This window comes from Pristiophorus japonicus, chromosome 15 (assembly GCF_044704955.1).
Source record: "Pristiophorus japonicus isolate sPriJap1 chromosome 15, sPriJap1.hap1, whole genome shotgun sequence".
Taxonomy (NCBI): Eukaryota; Metazoa; Chordata; class Chondrichthyes; family Pristiophoridae; genus Pristiophorus; species Pristiophorus japonicus.
In genome coordinates, this window is record NC_091991.1 from 126,833,064 (window position 1) to 126,850,154 (window position 17,091).

General features: G+C 42.9%; 1 protein-coding gene across 3 annotated transcripts in view; it reads left to right on the forward strand.

Moving 5' to 3' along the window:
* The window catches only part of LOC139225861 (protein disulfide-isomerase-like), a 50,988-nt gene that overhangs the window by 21,617 nt on the left and 12,280 nt on the right, over window positions 1–17,091 (forward strand). For all 3 annotated transcript variants that reach the window (XM_070856719.1, XM_070856720.1, XM_070856718.1), the window contains 6 exons: window positions 4,396–4,602; window positions 7,941–8,074; window positions 10,116–10,253; window positions 10,743–10,859; window positions 11,947–12,072; window positions 15,572–15,769. In XM_070856719.1, the coding sequence (XP_070712820.1) occupies window positions 4,396–4,602; window positions 7,941–8,074; window positions 10,116–10,253; window positions 10,743–10,859; window positions 11,947–12,072; window positions 15,572–15,769 (920 nt within the window). The remainder of the gene's footprint in view (window positions 1–4,395; window positions 4,603–7,940; window positions 8,075–10,115; window positions 10,254–10,742; window positions 10,860–11,946; window positions 12,073–15,571; window positions 15,770–17,091) is intronic.

A 17,091-nucleotide genomic window follows, 5' to 3' on the forward strand; every position in this document is an offset into this window, starting at 1 on the left:
TACCCGCTCCAGAGAGCGGAGGACCTTTTTGCCATGTTGGCAGATGGCAAGCTGTTCACGAAGCTGGACCTCACTTTGGTCTATGTGACTCAGGAACTGGCTGAAGAATCCAAGCTTCTGACCACCATCACGACGCACAAGGGATTATTTATCTACAACAGGTGTCTGTTTGGCATTCGTTCGGCAGCAGCTATCTTTCAGAGAAACATGGAAAGCTTGTTCAAATCCATTCCTGGAACAATCGTATTTCAAGACGACATTCATATAACGGGTCGAGACACCAAAGAACACCTCCACAACCTGGAGGAGGTGCTACGCCGACTGGACCGGGTAGGCTTGCGGCTGAAAAAGGCCAAGTGTGTGTTTTTGGCCCCAGAGGTCGAGTTTTTGGGCAGGAGGGTTGCCGCAGACGGGATCCGGCCCACCGAAGCTAAAATGGAGGCGATCCGCTGGGCGCCCAGGCCCGGCAACACATCGGAGTTGCGATCATTCCTGGGATTTTTAACTATTTCGTAAACTTTCTGCCGAACTTAAGCACATTGTTCGAGCCATTACACATGCTCCTGCGTAAAGGTTGTGAATGGCTTTGGGGGGACTGTCAAGAACGGGCTTTCAATAAGGCGAGGAACCTGCTGTGTTCGAACAAACTGTTGACTTTGTATGACCCCTGTAAAAAACTGGTTTTAACATGCGATGCATCATCCTATGGGGTTGGGTGCGTGTTGCAGCAGGGTAAGATGATGGCCGACTCCAACTGGTGGCTCATGCCTCCAGATCACTCTCCCAGGCAGAGCGTGGATACGGCATGGTTGAAAAGGAAGCACTCGCTTGTGTTTACGGTGTGAAAAAGATGCACCAGTACCTTTTCAGTTGACGGTTCAAGCTAGAGACAGACCACAAGCCGTTAACATCCTTATTGTCCGACAGCAAGGCTGTCAATGCCAATGCGTCAGCTCGCATACAGCGATGGGCCCTCACGCTGACTGCGTATGACTACACCATATGGCACTGGCCAGGCACCGAAAATTGCGCTGACGTGCTCAGCAGGCTCCCATTGGCCACCACCGAGGGGGCGTTGGAGCAAAGCGCTGAGATGGTCATGGCCGTTGAGGCTTTTGACACCGCAGGCTCCCCCATATCAAACTCTGGACCAACAGAGACCCCCTCCTATTCATGATAAAGAAATGTTTCCTGACTAGGGATTGGGCACCCACACACAGGGCGGGCCCCGAGGAGGTCAGACCATTTCAGAGATGGATGGATGAGCTTTCCATCCAAGTCGACTACCTGCTATGGGGCAGCCAGGTAGTCATGCCCCAGAAAGGAAGGGAAGCGTTCATCAGGGAACTCCACAGCGAGCACCCTGGGATCGTGTTATTGAAGGCCATTGCCCGGTCACATGTATGGTGGCCGGGGATTGACTCAGACCTGGAACACTGGGTTCGCAGGTGCACGACGTGTGCCCAGCTGGGCAATGTCCCCAGGGAGGTCCCATTCAGCCCATGGCCCTGGCCCACCAGACCATGGTCACGTATTCACATGGACTATGCAGGCCCGTTCATGGGAAAAATGTTCCTGACCGTTGTCGATGCATACTCGAAATGGATCGTGTGCATCATATTAAACTTGTGCACGACATCCATCACCGTGGAGAGTCTGCGATCGGTTTTTGCGACCCACGGCTTGCCGGACATCCTGGTCAGGGACAGTGGCCCGTGTTTCACCAGCCATGAATTCCAGGAGTTTATGTCGGGAAATGGTATCAAACACATCCAGACAGTGCTGTTCAAGCCGGCTTCCAATGGCCAGGCAGAACTTGCGGTCCAAGTCATAAAACAGGGCATGCTACGCATCCAAGGACCCTCCCTTCAGGACCGCCTATCGCGCCTCCTGCTGGCCTACAGATCCCGCCCGCACTCGCTCACAGGAGTCCCGCCAGCGGAACTCCTCAAGAAACGCACGCTTAAGACGTGGCTGTCCCTCATTCACCCAGCCCTGGCAGACATTGTTGAGGGCAAGCACCAGTCCCAAACCGAGCTCCATGATCGAAACTCATGGGGAAGGTGTATAGAAATGGATGATCCGGTATTTGTTCTTAACCATGCTTTGGGACCCAAGTGGCTTGAGGGCACTGTAATTGGCAAAGAAGGAGATAGGGTCATAGTGGTCAGACTAAACAATGGGCAGATATACCGCAAACACTTGGATCAAGTAAAGAAAAGGTTCAGCATAGACACGGAGGAACCTGAAGAAGAGTATGAGATGTCACCCACACCACTGCCAGTGGACAAGCAACAAGGACAGTCCACAGTATGCACAGTCCCTGCGGCCAGCCCGGACAGGCCGGAATCACCTCAAGTGACAGAGACGTATGCCGAGGCTCAGCCACCAGAGCCACTACTGCGGCGCTCCACGAGAGAGCGTCGACCACCTGAAAGACTTAAACTTTGAGACAAAAAGACGTAAGGGGGGAGGTGATGTCATGTATGTAACCATCTTGCAATGGTAATGTAACTGTAACATTCATGCAACTCCTGTACATTGTACTCATACCCTAGAAATGCACACCCTGACCACAGTGGGTGAACTTGCGGGAGACACTCCTCACCTGTGTTTCCAGGTATAAAAGGGGAGGTCCCACCCAGGGTCAGCACTCCTTGGTCCTGGGAATAAAGGTTAAGGTCACAGAGTGACCGTGTCTGATATACATGCCTCATGTGAATTTGTAGTATGGTGCAGGGACACCACAGAGGGAATGAACAGTGTGCTAACTGTGACATTGCACGGAACCAGGAATGAAAGACTGACGTTGGCTACAGAATAAAGAATATCGATCACACAGCGATACATAAAGAAGATCCAATTCCCCATCAAAATACAATGTGTGCAGCTCTCATTCCGTTTCCTACCAACAATCTGATCCAGAGCTGCAAGCGTATCACATCCATGATGTACGGCCTGTAATGTGCGTGCTGAATCAGCAATGCTGATATCAAAAATGAGATCTGCGTGCATCTGTGGAACTGATTTTTGGTGAGGGAACAATAGGATGTATCAGAAATAATGAAAAAAATAATTTTGTATTGATCTCCTGTCCGAGAAAAACCTAGGAATTTATTGGCGGAAATCCGTCAAAACTGATTTGAATGATCCTCGTTGATACCAATACTATGAAATCTGAGACAATCCCAACATGGGTCAGATATCACGCCAGCGACTGAAGGGTTTTCCCATTTACCTTCTGTGACTTCAGTTTTGCTGGGACTCCTTGGTGCCATGCTCAGTCCCTGGGGCCACGTGGTGCTGGCACAACTCAAACTGACCATTGGTGAACAGGTATTTAGTGAGCGAATTGAGAATAGCTGTGAATATTTCTATCAAAAAGAGGCAAAGCAGGTAAAGTAAACAAAAAGAGTGACCACCACAATAAGCAAAAGCACAGAAATAGTTTTAATAAGTTGCAATCCAACCTAGCCACATAAAGATAAAATAGCTGGTAGAAGTTTTGGGAGGACATTGTGAACACATAGATTTTTTTTTAGCTTGTCACAGAATCTGCCAAATGTACAATTATTTCATAAGGGACGAGAGGGTCACTGCATGTCTGAACCAATCACTGTAATTTCATGATTGCTGTTGTGTTCATACTCTGTTTGTTATACGAACCGTCACTACATTAGGACCCAGCGGGAGCTATTCGCACACTGCTGTAAACATGCTGGTTGATACTGGTTTTGGGACACCATTTTGAGAGTTATTATAAAGGACACAGTAAGTTACATTACTCCTGTTTCAGTTAGTCTGTTTATTTACGTACACAACAATTGCCCACACAGAGAAAATTAGGGCTAACCTGGCTTTGATCAAAAAGATCATCTTATCTGCAATGACTTGCATAGGAAAGAGAATAAGAAAGTCCCCCAGAGAATGCAATCAAATGAATCTTTACAGTAACGAGATGAAATTTAAAGAATTCATTTATGCAAAAAAAATCTCGTTTGGTATTGTGTATTTGGTTCAATATATTAGTAATTCTGCCCTCTTGAGCATCCCTGATTATAATCGCTGAACCATTGGTGGCCGTGCCTTTTGTTGCCTAGACCACAAGCTCTGGAAATCCCTGCCTAAACCTCTCTACCTCTCTTTCCTTCAAGATGCTCCTTAAAACATACCTCTTTGACCAAGCTTTCGGTCACCTGCGTTAATTTCTCCTTGTGCGGCTCGGTGTCAAATTTTTATCTCATAATACTCCTGTGTAGCGCCTTGGGACATTTCACTACGATAAAGGCGCTATATAAATACAAGCTGTTGTTGTTGCCTATTTGGTTTTACAGCAGAATGTGGAAGTACCGTGCCCTAATGCTTGTTCTTCCACGGTCTTGCTTTGTGTTGCAGATGCCCCCTTGTCTGGGGCTTCACTCGCTTTGCTGGCAGAATTTGAGAAGGCTGCGGAACAGCTCAAGGACGACAAGAATCCAGGCGTACTCAGCAAAGTCGATGTCTCAGCAGAAAAGGAACTGGCTAAAGAATTTGGAATTCAAGACTACCCAGTTCTGAAATTTTTCATAAAAGGAGACAGGAAAAACCCTCTGAACTGCACAGGTCACTATTGTGGAACAGACTTAACTCTCACACATTCCTCCCAACTAATCCTCGCTCCATTGTATATTTCCTTCTAAATTATAGAGACCTCTCACTATAGAACTCAAATCTATAATCTTGCTTACTCCACGAACAAAGGAAAAATATTAACTTGCATTTATATAGCACCTTCTCACATCCAAAGACTCAGGGGGAGAAATTCGGGAGCGTTCTGTTTGGGGCGCTAACTTTTGAAAGCGGGGAAAAATTAGCACCAGGTGCTAATGTTTTCCAGCTTTCTGTAAATTCAGTGTTAGCGCTCCAGAAAGGAAGTGGAGCATTAAATTAGGGGCTTCACTTCCTGGAGCGCTAAGGGACACAGGCGGGGCAGTAGTGGTGCAGTGCTGCACACTGGGCCGTGCAGCGCTGTCATGATCCGAGGCTCCTTCTCTCCCTTAAAGGGAAGGCCCATCGCTGCAGACTCTGCATTGGGACCAGTGAGCTGGTCCCCGACGGCAACCGCGATCCGGCCCGATCAGACCCACGGGCTGCAGCAGAGCGCCGGGCTGATCGATTACGGCCGAAGAAAAATCGAAAAAATTGAATATAATCATTTGAACAATTTTTCCACTTACCTCGGCAATGTCCCCTTTAACTTTGGCACCCCCCCACCCCCCACCTCCGCCCCCCCCCCCCCCCGCAAAGCGCCCAGCCTCCCGATCGACGCCTCCTGCAGCTGTCGGTGTTTTCACCTGGCGATGCTGCAGGGGGCGGAACCGAAATTCGGGTCCGGAGCGCTACGGGGACGATGCACACGACAATGACATCACCATCTCTGGGTGCAGGAGATCATGGTGCAATGTGTTAGCATCGCCACAAACCTCCTGGCCAAGTTAGCGGGAGTCGTTCATCTCACTGTGCCTGGTCGGTATGTTGTTAGCACCCCGTTATCGTCATTTCCCCCCCCACCAGAGGTGATAATGGGAGGGGGTGAGGAGGCCAATTTCTAGTCCTTTTTTGAAGGGTCCTCATTGTTGTTAAGTAGGCAAACAAGCCAGACAATGTACAAATAGCACGGTCCCACAAACTGATGAAATGATGAATAATAAAATTGCTTTTGGTGATGTTAGTTGAACGAGGCAAACTGACGATAAGAAATCCCTACTCTTCTTTGAATAGTGCGATGGGATCTCTTACATTCACCAGAACAATCATTTTAATGTTTTACTGTCACATCCTAAAAATGGAGAAACTATGGGGCCGAAATTCATCAGCCCACCACCGACTGCCGCCCACTCCCGCCGACATTCCTCGGCAAGATCCACCCAGTGCCACTTTTGAGCTGGCCTGGAGCGAGCGTGAGGGGAGAGGCGCCGGGAACCGTCCGCTGATGTCAACGGACGGCCGAGTGGTGCAACTGAGCTCCCGGCCGCTGAGCTCCCAGATTCCTGTGGTCGGGAGTCAGCGGGACTCGGCGGCAGAACGGGGGTGGACCGCTGGCTGGAGGCTGGTCTGTCCCCGACAATAAGTCTGAAGATCCTGAAAAAAGGTAAGTGAACGTGATTAAAAAAAATTTCAACAGCAACTTACCTGCATGGGGTCCCCTGAAGGTCTTAGGATAGTTTTTATATTTTTTATTGGTGATTTTTTTTTTTTTAAGGCCTTCGACTCTCCATACCTCCGCACCTCTACTGCCAAGAATGAGACTTCCCACCCGTTGCCACCCAGATTGGTGGTGTACGTCGTTCATTTGCCGCCCGCTGACCTTGGAGGGACCTCAGCCATGAATATCCCACCCAAAGTACCGTCTGGTACCTCGGCGGCCATCGGCAGCACTTGGACGGGCAGAGGCCTTGATGAAAATCGGCCCTAAGATTATCTTACAGAATGAATATAAATTGTCCATAGTATGATCTAGAAGTTTTTTTTTTATTCGTTCATGGGCTTCACTGGGAAGAATGGCATTTATTACTCATTCCCAATTGCCCTTGAGAAGGTGGTGATGAGCCGCCTTCTTGAACTGTAGAGAGCAGTTACAAGTCAACCACATTGCTATGGGTCTGGAGTCACATATAGACCAGACCAGGTGTGGACAACAGATTTCCTTCCTTAAAGGACGTTAGTGAACCAGATGGGTTTTTACAACAATCCGGTAGTTTCATGGTCATCATTACTGATACTAGCTTTTTATTCCAGATTTATTTAATTAACTGAGTTTAAATTCCCCAGCTGCCATGGTGGGATTTGAACTCGGGTCTCTGGATCATTAGTCCAGGCCTCTGGATTACTAGTCCAGTAACATAACCACTATGCTACCGTACTGAAGTAATGGTGTACGTACAGATAACAAATTAATGGTGATTTATGCGAGGAGTCCAAAACTAGGAGCCATAAATATCAGATAGTCACTAATAAATGCAATAAGGAATTCAGGAAAAACTTCATTACCCAGAGAGTGGTAAGAATGTGGAATTCGCTACCACAGGGAGTGGTTGAGGTAACATATATGCATTTAAGGGGAAGGTAGATAAGTACATGAGGGAGAAAGGAATAGAAGGATATGTTGATAGGGTGAGATGAAGTAAGGTGAGAGGAGGCTCATATGGAGCCATCAGAGACCTGTTGGGTCAAATGGCCTGTTTCTATGCTATAAATTCTATTTAATTATGAACGTTCTCCAAAATCATCAGTGTTATGGATATAGTGTAAGAACTCATAGGTTATGTGCCTGAATGGGGAAGAGTAGTAATTTATTCATGAAATATAGCTGTGTTCTGTAATGAGGGCTTGAAGGCTGCTATTCCAGGAGAGAACTGTATAAACCTACTTCAAGGGTCTTAGAACAATGGATACTTTGATGTTTAAAGCAGGTTCTCCGAATATGGAATTCTACTGTTAATTAGTGTTAGCCAGCCAGACCAGCGCAATCACGCAATGCTAATTTAATTTACAAATTTGCAATTAGTTAAACACATTGACAAACTCAACCCAATCTGTTTAATACAGATGATGTAATATTAATGAATGGACTCCTAACTATGTACTCTCTATTACACAGGGGTGGAATACATTGTATGCGAAAAGTGAAGTGACATTTTCAGACACATTTTGTAGTTCATAACAGTTATTTTAAAATATTGAATATTAACTTGTTGACATCATAAAATACTATGAGACTAGGCTGTTAGAGATGAAAAATGAAGAATATATCTCAGCAAGAAAATGAATAGAACAAATACACAATTCCTTTTTCTAGATGACAAGCCACTCATTTCAATAAATAATTACAAAAATGGAATTTTCTCATGTTCGTAAGATTAAAAAGTGAATGTTACATGGCTCAGAATCCTGTCTTTCAGGAGTAAGAACTGCATCGTCCTTTGTCACCTGGTTAAAGAGAAGGACTGGACCCAGTGCCATACGTCTGCTCAATCTGACTCATATTGAAACCTTTATTGGCTCTGACGATGTAGTGGTTGTCGGTTTCTTTAAGGTAACCGCTTACTATTGTTTTAATAATTATTGCATCTTAAATAGAAACTGTCAAATGAAACGCTTTAATTATCTTTATTTTTTCTACTTTACTTGCTCATTTAAATATATATGTATATTTATTATCCATTTATATCTGTTCATTTTGGTTGAAACCAGAAAGGATTGAGTACTAAACGCGCCTTGTATCATTTTCATATGTCTATCATAGTTTCAAATAATGTGTGCAAAACATTTGGCTTGCAAATTCCATCAGAGTAGGTGATGCTAAATAAAATGTGGGCACTGACTTCGGCAGTTCTTAGTCCCTTATAACAATGACAATATACTCAAGTTAAAAGCTATGTGTGATTCAGATAATACATGACGGAGAGTTGCGGGAAATTATTTATATCCTGTGAGGTAGCTGACTGGAAGCGCAAAAGCAAATATGGGGATAGAGCTGGGAGGTGGGGAATGACAGACTTGGAATATCGTGAATCGAGACCCTGAAGATGGATATTAAGGGAATCTTTTTAGATATTAAGGGAATCAAGGGATATGGGGATAGTGCAGGCAAGTGGACTTGAGGTAGAAGATCAGCCATGATCTCATTGAATGGCGGAGCAGGCTTGAGGGGCCAAATGGCCTACTCCTGCTCCTATTTCAATGTTCAATGTTCAAAGACAGGACCAGGAGATTATGGGAACAGGAGGAGGAACAGAGGAGTACCCAATTAGCAGACACTGAGAAAGAAGTTCCCTCCTCAAGGGGTGGGGGAGGTGGGGGCATGCTTGAAGACTGGGAATGTGAAAGCAAAAAATGACTCAAAGAACAACAATAAAGATAAAGAAATAAAATGGTAAGAGAAGAATCGAAAGAAATAATAATAAAAATAGGACTAGACAAGTAGAAATTAGATACAAAGAAGTGAAGCAATAAAACAAAGAAACAAAGTAAAATAAATGTATTCATTAAGAGAAAGTGATGGAAAGCATGCGATAGAGAGAATCTCCTGCTTGCAGAAAGCGACAGAGAAAATATCTTGATCAAGAGAAAGAAAGCAGACAGAGAAATGAAGGAAGGATATATTGTTTACATGAATTAGGTTTTTATTTTCGAGAAAGATCTAAAAAAATGAATTACACAGTTTTTTAGAGAGCATTAAAATCATTTTTTTTACTGATATCTACCAATAAATTTCCAAATTTGTTTTTGGGTGGTGAATTGGTAGAAATTGATTTTGTTGGCTTAGCTTTGTGTGACGAGTTTACTCTGTATCTACCGTGCACGTGCAGGAACATCACGCTGCTCAATGAGGGCCGGGCAGCGCGATTCCATTTTTGCAAAACTAACAGCGAAGTGGTGAATCTCCAACAGCAACTTTTCAATTTCTGCGTTTAATTGCGCCTCTGCCCTTGCCTGAATGAAATTGCCGTGTCATTTGCATATCAATAATGGCAGAGTTATTAGCCTCACCGTTAGTTTGACAGCAAAGAATTGGGCCAATATTTACTGTTCAGGAACTGACAAGCGTCCTGCCAATCAACATTCGAAAGGCACATTGAAAACAAATTCGAGTTTTATAACTAGCTACCAAGACGTATACAGAGTCATTTGTAAGTTAGCAATATTTGCTGGCTAACCACCCCCCTCCCCCCACACAAAAAACTGTAATAGTATTTATTATATATATATTATGACACTATGAATAATGCAATTTTAATGGAAAGTAAAGTTAATAACATAATATTACAAAATATACATTTTAATTTGCCATTTCATAGAAGATTAACAGGTCACTAATAATCAATCAGTAATTAGATATGCATATAATTGTATAAAGCAAATTATTTAATATCTAAAGGTGAATCGTCTTGGTAACTCAGCTTTAATTTCAGGAGTAGTTTATATATAGCTACAGTTATGATGCATATTATATGGGTGGATTGAGGAAATCACAATCTTTGCAATTTTTCTATTTTTACAATAGACTTTCTGTGACATTCTGCTAAAATGCCTTTTTATTAATAAAACTGAAGTTACATATTGCTTCTAAACAGGATCTTAAAGGAACTGACACTGAAACGTTTTATGAGACTGCGAAAGACATTCCTGATCTTCCATTTGGTGTCACAAATAATGCAAAACATTTTGTTAAATATGGCATCAGCGGGGACACCATCCTTCTGTTCAGAAAGGTATGACACGAATATCAATGGATATATCCATAACATATAAAATGGCTGATTATTTAATCTCTTATGAAAAGCTAAGCACTGGTATCGGTGGAGCAAAGTTTTAATTATAGTTCTGCAGACCAGGAGGTTCAACTGTTAGTCGACATACTTGGCTGCTGCTGATGCCACTTCGATCGCCTGGCACTGCGCCACTGGGAATGCGCCTATGCCACCAGCGTCACGGGTACCTCTGGGCTGACTGAGCTTCTTGATCAGAGAGGCTGACCTGGCTGCAGAAGGTGGAGAAGAAATACAAAAATAACTTTATATAAGTACGAAGTAGTGCAATATTTTAGTAGAAATGTAACAGCTATTTCTGCTAACAAAGTACAGTTGAGGTTTCTACATGTGTACCAGTGTATGTGAAATACATGTATATGTGTAGGACGGGCTGTCAATGTCATTTATGCTATTGAAGATCTGATGTGTATACATTTCTTTTGGTTATAGTTTGAAGAAGAACGTGTAGGCTATGAAATTGCTGATGGCAATAGACTGACGAAAGAAGTTCTTACCAAATTCATCAAAGTCAATGAGCTGCGTTTAGTCACGGAGTATAATCAAGTGGTAAATTGAGAATGTTTCTGCTAATTAATTATAATGAACAATTTCCAGCTACCTTCAAGAAGCTGATTTATTGGACAGGAATTTCAAGGTCATTTGATTTTATGAACCCTACTGACACAAAGGTTTCACTCCAACCAGAAATTCAGTAGTGCATATTCTCTTATTTTGTATTAGTCCCTCAGAGACCAGAAATGAATGTTGGTGATATTAGTATATGAATGTTTAACACATTTGCATTACCTTCCTCTGTCCACTATTTTAATGGACACATTAAGCAGGTGAGCGTCGCTTAAAATAGTGGACAGAGGATTGTCATGTGGACATGTGAAGCTATTATCCATTAATATCACCAGCACTAATTTCTAGCTTTAGTGTATTAGTGACCATTTATCATATTTGCCACTTGGAGTGACTCAACTGTTTTTTTTCACACTTTTGTTGGTGTTTACAACCTGTAGAAAGTCACACCACATTTGTGCAAATGACTGGTTTCCATTTCAACATAATGACTTTCAACTCAGTAAAACGTGCTGCACATGTCATCTTTTGGGGCGGGTTATAAAAATACTACAGGTTGAACCTTATCCGGAACCTTCGGGACCTGGCTGTTCTGGATAAGGATTTTTTTCCGGATGAGGTGTGGTCACGTTAAATTGGATGGTACAGATACTGAGCAGGGGGATATCGGGGATGGCTGGCTTGGGGCTGGGAGTGCGGCAGAGAAATCATGTGGTGGGGGGTGGTGGATCGCAGGGTCAGTTCAGTGATTACGGGAGTCGGCAGCGAGGAAGGACTTCAATTTGTTCATATTGAAGTTCTGCGCATGCGCCACCCGGTGGCCAGGAATGGTTCCGGACAAAGGGTGGTTCTGGATAAGGGAGTTCTGGATAAGGGAGGTTCAACCTGTATAATCAAATTTTCCTCAGTGCCCAGAAGTTATGTTTGAAGCAGAGCCCCTAAATCAAACAATTTTAGAATTCTGCTCTAAATAGAAACTGACAAGTCATGTCTTAGTTTCCATGTTTATTTGAAAATGATTCCATTTTGAGAGATTTTTTTCCTTTGTTATCTGAAAAATATTTTTCAGACTGCTGGCAAAATCTTTGATGTTGGCATCGACAGCCACCTTCTGCTGTTTGCAGACAAGACATCGAAGGCGTTTGATAAGATGTACAGAAGCTTTAAAACTGCAGCTGCTGACCTCAAGGCCCAGGTTTGCTCTGCTGCCTGTTCTAATCGTATGAATTATTTAAGACCTTAACCTTAAAGTGACAAAGGCGCAATAAATTAATAAATCAGTTCCGTGTTTGAACATGAATGTTGCAATTTTTTATGGTTTTGAGGGTTTAAGTGCAACTTTTCTCTTTCAATAGATGTCAGCCGTAGCTCAGTGGGCAACACACTCGCCTCTGAGTCAGAAGGTTGTGGGTTCAAGTTCCACTCCAGGGACTTGAGCACAAAAAAAATCCAGGCTCACGCTCCAGTGCAGTGTGGAGGGAGCGCTGCACTGTCGGAGGTCCCGCCTTTCAGATGAGATGCTAAACTGAGGCCCCCTCTGCTCTCTCAGGTGGATGTAAAAGATCCCATGGCATTATTTGAAGAAGAGCAAGGGAATCATCCCTGGCGTCATAGCCAATATTTATCCCTCGATCAACATAACAAAAACAGATTATATGGTTATTATCACATTGCTGTGTGTGGGAGCTTGCTTGTGCGCAAATTGGCTGCCGCATTTCCCACATTACAACAGAGACTATGCTCCAAAAGTACGTCTTTGGCTGTAAAGTGCTTTGAGACGTCCGGTGGTCGTGAAAGGCGCTATATAAATCCAAGTCTTTAGTTCTTAAATTAACATTTCCAGTGATCAAATCGAACATGTAGTCTGCACTGTACCCATACATATCTGCATCGAACTGCATACTGGATTATCACAGCCTTGCACTTTAATACTATCTTTAAATCAGCAGCATATCAAATTCCGACCACAGCTTCTACAGGCTAAAGTAAGTAAAAGTATTTATGTACAATAATAAATTAGAAAAATGAAACATAACATCATTCAACAGACATTGAATTTTACAGTACAATACAGAAGTTGAATTAAAGACATTAAGGATTGTTTCTCCTGAAGTATTATAAAAGTCTTCCCTGTTTTGAACAAGAGTCCCCAATAATTACACTGCAATGGCAATTTGCTTTCCCTCTCTCTCTGCCACATGCAATTTTGTCATTTGGAATTAAATCTTCATATATTTAATGCAAATCATTCACCACGGAGTTTGCTTCATCAGATCCTAATTCTGCAATGAGGTAGATACCAAGATCCATTTCTCATTTCCTCAATTTCCATTGAAGGCAAATTTTTAGCCAAAGGTGATGAGATTACTTCCAGAAATACAATTAAAAATGCTTAATGATATTATACTTCAAACACTTTCCTGAGCAATCAGCATAGCACAATCTCCTATCAAAGCTACTTGTTTTATTTGCAAGCTTAGCATTATTTTCCCTTTGCCACACACACACAATGGATACCCCTCATCTTAATATGCTGTTATTGGATCATAGCTGAGCAGATTCAGCAAAACGTAATCTTCCTGCAAAAATTTCTTCTTGCTAAGATTAAAACAAGGTTTGGCTCAATTAAATCCAAATTATTGATAGGCACATGATAATCAAGCTAAAATATCTAAGCTAAGATAGACTTGCTTTTTTTCATACCATGCGTTGATCAGAAATGCAATATCCCTCTAGGAGTGATTTGCATGCTATTAGATAATATTCGATATGGCACTAATGTAATTTTTGTCTTGGTCAAATGGAGATTATAGGAAAACTCAACTAGTTTCAATCATGCAGCAATAAAGAATAATTAGAATCTGCATAGTGGTATTAATCTATACTGCAGTGCTTGGATAGTGCATCCTATTCAGTTACTGGGGTTGGAACTCAATTAGATTATCAGAATGCAGACACTATAAAGCATTTGCCTACATGCCCTATCCTTTTGTCCCGGACTTCCTTGCCATTAACTGGAAATACACTCATAGAAACATGGAAATTTACAGCACAGAATGAAGCCATTTCGGCCCATCATGTCCGCACCGACCGACAAAGAACAACATGGCCCCCCTAAAGGTTACATATAAATCAATGAACAATGACGGAAAGGCAAAGAGCACCCAGCCCAACCAATCCACCTCACCACAACTGCAACACCCCTTATACTAAAACATTCTACACTCCACCCCAACCGGAGTCATGTGATCTCCTGGGAGGCAAAAACCAGATAAAAACCCAGGCTAATTTCGGGAGAAAAAATCTGGGAAAATTCCTCTCCGACCTCTCCAGGTGATCGAAACTAGTCCAGGAGATCACCTTGGCCGTATTCTATTCCCTGCAGTACTTACCATTATATTTGCGCAGTCCAACAAAAGGACATCCAGTCTAATCCCAATTACCAGCTCTAGGTCCGTAACCCTGCAGATTATTACATTTTAAGTGCCCATCCAACCATCTCTTAAAAGTGGTAAGGGTTTCTGCATCCACCACTCTTCTAGGCAGCGAGTTCCAGATCCCCACAACCTTCTGCATAAAGAAGCCCCCCCCCGTCTTAAATCCCCTCTAAACCTTCCACCAACCACCTTTAAACTATGCCCCCTCGTAATAGACCCCTCCACCAATAGAAATAGACCCTTACTATCCACTATGTCCAGGCCCCTCAATATTTTGTACACCTCAATGAGGTCTCCTCTCAACCTCCTCTGTTCCAATGAGAACAAACCCAGCCTATCCAATCTGTCCTCATAACTAAGATTCTCCATTCCAGGCAGCATCCTAGTAAATCTCTTCTGCACCCTCTCTAGTGCAATCACGTCCTTCTTATAATACGGCGACCAGAACTGCATGCAGTACTCCAACTGTGGCCTAACCAAAGTATTATACAATTTAATACTTGCCAATAAAGGCAAGCATTCCATATGCCTTCTTAACCACCGTATCCACTTGGCCTGCTTCTTTCAGGCCTATATTTAAAAATTAACAAAAAGAAATAATGCTAATTTCCAATTAAATATCTATGTTTGTATACTACAGGTACAACATCTCAAATCCGGCTGTCCAAAAAGCGGCCATTTTTGAGAAAATCCCATTTGATATTCAGTAAAATAAAATCCGGAATTAATGTCCAAAAACCGGCAGATAGTCTAGTTATCGGCTTCGCTGCTATGTTTTAAATGGCATGCGATCGGTCTGATTCTTGCCAAATGACCCTCGACCCAGCCCGACCCGACCTGACCCACGCCACCATTAGTACTTTATCTCGGTCACATACGTACGCTCTAGATTTTCTTGTCCGAAATCCGGAAAAATCCAAAAATCGGCACGATCTCGGTCCCGAGGCTGCCGATTTGAGACGTTGTACCTGTAATATAAATGCCCAAATTGAAGCATAACATAATTCAGCAGGCACTGAAGCTACAATGCAATACAGAAATTGAATCAGTAAAGTCATTAATAATTTAATTTATTCTTTCCACTGACCTCTCCTGAAGTATTGTAAAAGTCTTTCCCGTTTTGAACAAGAGTTACTTTAATTACATTGCAATGCCAATCTGCTTTCCCTCTCTCTCTGCCACATGCTTTTTTGGCATTTGGAATTGAATCTTCATATATTTTTAGTTTAGTAAGTTTTCCTTTGTTGAACTTTTCAGATAATCTTTGTTTTGGTCGACACCAATGAAAGTAAGAATGGCCGCATGAAAGAGTTTTTCCAGATTCGGGACATGGATGTACCCGCTGTTCGTCTGATTAATACAAAGGAGAATGTGCGATACAGAATGCAAGCCGACAAAGTCACAACTGAAAATGTGAAAACTTTCTGCCAGGGTTACCTGGATGGAAAAGAAAAGGTATCGCTGCTCCACCAAACACTGAATATACTTAAATAATGTAAAAACAGAAAACGCTGGAAATCTCAGCAGGTCAGGCAGCATCTGTGGAGAGAAACAGAGTTAACATTTCAGGTCGATGATCCTTCGTCAGAACTCCCTTCGTCAGAAGGGTCACAGACGTTAACTGTTTCTCTCTCCACAGATGCTGCCTGACTCTCTGAGATTTCCAGCAGTTTCGTTTTTTATTTCAAATTCCAGCATTCGCAGTATTTTGCTTTTTTATGACTGAATATACTTAAATGGCACTGATAGCAAATAGCCACACACCTTGCAATGTGCTTTTTGGCAAAAGCAAATACATTAGCTTACAGGTGCATTGGTTCTCCTTCGATATTACATCTTTTCAGCTCTTCAAATTTCACACATAGGCATTTGCTTGATCTAATCCATATCTGATACTCCGAACAATTAAGAGGGTGATATTCTTATAGATTTATAGGTAACAGAAAGGCTGTGTGTGTGTTAAGGGGTGGCAATTTTCTGCATTAGCAATAATGAAGCATTAGTGCATGTTTTTTCTCATGCTCCTAAAATCCCTTCAGGAAATGATGTGGGTTAAAGTTCATTAAAGGTCAGACCTAGTGTTAATGGCTTTTTGGTTGGCAACAACACAGAACAGGTTCCTTACAGGCAACGGCAGGAGACTTGGCAAGGCTCAGTCAGTCTGCAATTCATTGCTGCATTATTGATGTCACAGAGGCTTCATATTGACTTGATGGTGAATACATTTAAGTCAGCGGCAGGAGGCAACAGCAGCAGGAGATTCTGACAGCTTTTAGGAAAGGTGCTACGTCCCACGGGTAAAGTGCAGTGCCGACAGCATTCATGTGGCCATTTCAAGCATCCACACAACATCCCAATGAGCTCATCAACAGAAAATAAATGACAATGAATATCCAGATAGTCTGAATCCATCATCATAAAATTTTTCACAATGTGCCAATGATGGCTAGATCTTAGGGGAATCATAGGTTATTCCAGGGTGATGATAGAATGATTGGTTGCTCCTTCAGAGATACGGAAGATTAAAATGTGTTTCAGAAACCCCATACCGCCCATAAAAGAGCTTACAATGACTTAGAGGCAGAGCACTACTGTGTTCCAACATAGGTTGCAACCTTTAGAGTCCATCAGAGATGCTGTACAGGTGGAGGGTTGTTTTGGTGAGCTGTGTGGTGCACAATGTGGCCATGGAAAGAGGCATACACCAGTTTGTGAAAGAGCAGTGACAACAAGCTATGGTGCAGGACGAGGTGGAGGATGATGAGGGGGAGCTAGCA